General features: G+C 40.2%; 1 protein-coding gene across 1 annotated transcript; it reads left to right on the top strand.

The window, feature by feature from the left end:
- Positions 1 to 3,914: 3,914 nt before the first annotated feature.
- Positions 3,915 to 5,363, top strand: LOC101345269 (protocadherin beta-13-like; the record flags this gene model as incomplete). Its single annotated transcript, XM_004391170.1, has 1 exon — positions 3,915 to 5,363. A coding segment is annotated over exon 1 (1,449 nt), but the record flags the coding sequence as incomplete, so codon positions are not given.
- Positions 5,364 to 5,369: the final 6 nt, after the last annotated feature.

Below are 5,369 nucleotides of genomic sequence, written 5' to 3'. Positions count from 1 at the left end.
CAGGCTGCTGAGCGAGCGCGACGCTGCCAAGCACAGACTCGTCGTTCTGGTCAAGGACAATGGCGAGCCGCCAATGTCGGCCACCGTCACACTGCACGTGCTCCTCGTGGACGGCTTCTCGCAGCCCTACTTACCGCTCCCGGAGGTGGCCGCGGACGAGGCCCAGGCCGACTCGCTCACCGTCTACTTGGTCATTGCGTTGGCGTCGGTCTCGTCTCTCTTCTTGTTCTCTGTGCTCTTGTTTGTCGCGGTGCGGCTGTGCGGGAGGAACAGGGCTGCCCCGGTAGGTCGCTGCTTGGTGCCTGAGGGCCACTTTCCAGACCACTTGGTGGACGTCAGCGGCTCTGGGACCCTGTCCCAGACCTACCAGTACCAGGTGTGTCTGACAGGAGGTACTGGGGCCAGTGAGTTCAAGTTCCTAAAACCAATTATCCCCAATCTTCCACCTCAGACCACTGAGAGAGAAGTGGAAGAAAATCTCTCATTTCGGAATAATTTGGGGTTCTGATAATAGATGAAAAATAAGTGATTCTGTGTCTGTGAATATATTCCTACTAAGAAATTTATTCTGCAGCACCTGTTTAAAAAAAAAAAAGTGTTTCACATTATTTCAAGTACCCTGAAAGTCAAAGAACGATTTTCTTTACACAGAAAGGGATCCAGCTTCAGCCCTAAAAAGCCCTCCACAAAGCATGGAATTTACTTGTGTCATATTTTGTCTTAGACAATTAGCTTAATGCCCAGTATATGACATAATAAATCTTATTTGAGATGTTTCAAATTGCTTTTTATTGTCTTCTGTCTTTATTGCTATTTTCATTTTCTGAGTTGATCAGAGTGCTGTACAAGTATGTATACACTAAATTTCAGAAGCACAGATTTTAGAGTTTTTAAGCTTTAATATTTTTATCATTTACTGTGCATCATACATTATTTTAACACTTTTAATCTCAGAAGTAAGCCTACACGGGGAAGTGTTTTATAAAAGAGGAAACGAATGTTCACAGTTCAGTACGTTCACTGAGTTCACCAATTATTAAGTGGCAAAGCTAAGCGTCTCTCTGATCCGTGATTTGTGAGCTTAGAAATAATAACGTATGTATTGGTCTACGGTTTGTATTTTCTTATAGACCAGTTGTCCAGCTTTTCTGGATCGATTAGTTATTATCAATGCCCTGATCTAAAGAAATTCCAAGTTAAAAAGAATCAGAAGGTCAACCTGTGCTTTCTCCTTGTTATCTGAATCGTTACACATTTCATTTCACAGAAGAGATGAGTGGTCATGAATAGGATCATTACATAATTTTGATTGCATCATTAGTTTTTATATTTTTCTCAGATTCCAATAATTTTTCTACAGTATTCTCTACCTGCTTTTGTAATACATTTTCTTGCTTTAATTGAAAAGTTTGTTTTAACCAAGTTTCCCACTCTATATATTATAGTATTGAATCAGGAAATTATAAGAAATAGAATAGTTTTAGATATGCAATATTTAAAAAAAGATCCCTAAATTACTTAAAGATTCTGGGAGTTAAGGAGAAGCTTTATCTGTTATGATAATTTATAACTCCTGTTTCTTTAAAAATTGTTCAGATAATTTCAGCAAAGCCATATTCTGAAACTATTACAGGCTGATGCTGATGACTCTAAAATTAGTATAGGTAGTCCCAACTTACTACAGGTCCCTTTCTGATGACTACATCATAAGTTGGTTTCGACGTGAGTCAAATACCTCTTTTTTTTTTTTTTTTTTTGGCATAGCCCGCTATAGGACAGTGTTTGAACAATAAATCATAACAATGAACATCTTCTACTGAACGTCTGAGTATGACAACATCAGCAAATTCTGCCCTGCAACATTGTGTGTAGTACATATTACTGATGATAAGATGTACCAAAAAAAAAGACAGTAGTAAGTGTGGGGACTACATGTACTATTATTGTAAATCATTAGTAAGATATAGTCTAAGGACCAAGAAAAAAAGCAGTGGTAAAATATTAAATTGTTTTCGTAGTTTCAAAATAAAAGTATTCAATTTCTTCAAGAAATCAATGACATGGAAAAAAGGAAGAGGGAAATTTATACAACAAAAGAACTTCAGAGGCATGCCAACCAAATGCAATCTGTTGACCTTGTTTGGATTTTTATTCACAAAGCAAAAACAACTTAGAAAGAATTGGAGAAAATTTAATATAGATGTAAATAATATTAAGATATTAATAAATAATTCTCATAGATTTGATAATAGCATTGTAATTAAGTTGGATTTTTATGGTATTAAGAGAGATAAGTAATGAAGTATTTACAGGTAAAATTTTAGGTTGCCTGAGATGTGAAAATGTTGAGGGAATAGAATAAACTAAATATTGATAATTATTGAAATTAGTTGTGAGTACTTAGGTTCATCATACTATTTTCTTTGTGAAATCTGAAATTTTTCAAATTAAAAGTTTTTAAATTTTAATTCTGAGGAAAAAGAAGTGGGAGTAATAAAGAAGATATTGTTCTGAGATACAGAATCATCTCTGGGGTCACAGATTATACCTCTGTTTAAATAAACACTCCAGCCTTTCTTTGTTCAGCCACCTTCATCATTTAACGTGATAATTTCTGAGATAATCCTGCTCATGCACCTTCTTCTACCATGTGAATTTTGAGGTGTTTTTCTAGTTACAGCAGTGGATTCATTCAGACTCAGGTACCTGGTTGCATCAAATTCTGTATCTGGTTTGTTTCTTGGGGGCTGTCTAGTGGTACATCAAAGGACTTTATCAGAAACTTGGTTTTTCTACCCTGCAGTCTCACAGACTAGTTCAGTCATAGGCTTCTTTCATTTTATTATTCACAATAAAATAGAAATAACGAAGATATATTACAAATAGATGCAATGCAATTGTGAAATTGTATTCTTTGGCCAAATGAACTGACAGTCTTATCTGTAAATATTCTATGCTTGAGTGATTCTTTTCCAATAGTGTGAAAGTTTAATAAAGCCATACTTTAAAATTTAAGGATGCAGGCTGGAAGTGTCCTATTTCAGAATAAGGTGTTTTTGATTCTTTAGAGAACTTCAATTTTAATTCTACTGACAACTTACAGTAAGTGCCGAGCCTTAGAAAGAGTTTACTCTGTGCAAGGCCTGGTTCTATGAATTGATGATAGATAAATAGATAGATAGATAGATAAAGTTAATTTATAAGGTTAAGCTCTCTGTGTCTCAGTTTCCTCATCTGTAAAGAGGGGATTCACAACAGTCCTATGTGGTAGGTACCATTATTATCCCCACCTTACAGATGAGAGGCAGAGAGATTAAACCATTTGTCCAAGGTCCACAGCTTGTAAGTATTCTCATAGTTCATGGAAGTAAAAGTATATAATATCTACGTTGCTCCCATTATATTTTTTAAAATTGTTTCTGCATATATTCTTTCTTCCCTACCAGGCTGTTAAGCAAATAATCTTCTTTCTGCTCAAAACACTATTGATAGTAGAGTCCCTACTACTAAATAACCTTTCTGTTGTGTGGCCCTCAGGCTGTTGTCTGCGCATTAAGTGCAGGTGATAGTAGTGTTGTAACCTTACCTAGCTGGTGGTACATACAAGCGGAGTTGAGAAAATTGCATCCATTTCCATCTCAGAAAATGTTAAGATCCTGTTAGGACACATGGTGGCGTTGCAGGATAAGAAGGTACAAAGGGAACTGCAGCTCTGGTTCCATTAACAGGCAAAACTTACCAACAGAGCCTGGAAGCCCACGGGAAGCTTGGACACCAAGGAAGGAGGACTGGGAGGTGAAAAGGGATATTCACCAGAATATTTAAGCTATCTTGTGGATTAATCAGTCCTCAGATACTGGGGTTTTACACTTCAGCGAATCTATCCTCTAAGGAAGCTGTACCAAGTAAGAACAATGGAGGACAGCAGGAAGCTCCTTTGCAGACAAAGGCAAGTCATTTTATCCTTTCTCCTCTTGGGTTTGTCTCTGGTGGGGGCGGAACCGAGGCGCTATTCTGTAGTGGAGGAAACTGTGGGCAGCTTCTTTGTAACCAATTTAGCGACGGACCTGGGTCTGGGGCAGAAGGAACTCTCCAGGCGAGGGGCTAGGGTCATTTCCACAGGGAACAAACTGCGTTTGCATCTCGATGTGGAGACCGGGGATTTGATGCTAAATGAGAAACTGGATCGCGAGGCACTGTGCAGTGACACAGAGCCCTGTGTGCTACGTTTCCAAGCGTTGCTAGAAAATCCCTTAGAGTTTTTTCAAGCTGAGCTGCAAGTAATAGACATAAATGACCATGCTCCGGTGTTCACGGACAAAGAAATATTACTAAAAATATCAGAGAGCAGTCCTCCCGGGACTACGTTTCCTCTGAAGAACGCTCAGGACATGGACATAGGTCGAAATAATATTGAGAATTATGTCATCAGTTCCAACGCCCATTTTCGGGTCCTCACCCGAAAACGCAGCGACGGTAGGAAATATCCAGAGTTGGTGCTGGACAAAGCACTAGATCGGGAGGAGGAACCTGGGCTCATGTTAATCCTCACGGCCCAAGATGGTGGCTCTCCGCCCCGGTCTGGAACAGTCCAGGTCCACATCGAAGTCGTGGACACTAATGACAATGCCCCTGAATTTGAGCAGTCTCTCTATCAGGTGCAGGTCCCTGAGGACAGTCCCATGGGCTTCCTGATTGTGAGGGTCTCTGCTACTGACATAGACATAGGAGCCAACGGAGAGATTTCTTATTCACTTTTCCAAGTTTCAGAGGAGATTAGCAAAACCTTTGAGGTAAATCCCATGACAGGAGAAATTCGACTGAAAAAACAACTTGATTTTGAAACAATTCAGTCCTATGAAGTCAACATGGAGGCCAGAGATGCTGGAAGCTTTTCTGGAAAATGCACTGTTTTGGTTCAAGTCATGGATGTGAACGATAACGCCCCAGAAATCTCCATTTCTGCGTTTACCAGTCCGATACCTGAGAACTCGCCTGAGACTGTGGTTGCAGTTTTCAGTGTTTCAGATCTTGATTCGGACGAAAATGGGAAGCTAGGTTGTTCCATTCAGGACGATCTACCATTCCTCCTGAATTCTTCTGTCGAAAACATTTACACTCTGGGAACAGACAGACCTCTGGACAGAGAGAGCAGATCTGAGTACAACGTCACCATCACCGTTACGGACTTGGGAACCCCAAGGCTAAAAACACAGCTCAGTGTAACCGTCCTGGTCTCCGACGTCAATGACAACACGCCCACCTTCTTCCAATCCTCCTACACCCTGTTCGTCCGCGAGAACAACAGCCCCGCCCTGCACATAGGCAGCGTCAGCGCCACAGACAGAGACTCAGGCACCAACGCCCAA

Source organism: Trichechus manatus, unplaced genomic scaffold, assembly GCF_000243295.1.
Source record: "Trichechus manatus latirostris isolate Lorelei unplaced genomic scaffold, TriManLat1.0 scaffold01806, whole genome shotgun sequence".
In the NCBI taxonomy this organism is placed as follows: domain Eukaryota; kingdom Metazoa; phylum Chordata; class Mammalia; order Sirenia; family Trichechidae; genus Trichechus; species Trichechus manatus.
The sequence above is the reverse complement of the archived record's forward strand: the minus strand, read 5'-3'. Positions and strand labels throughout refer to the sequence as shown.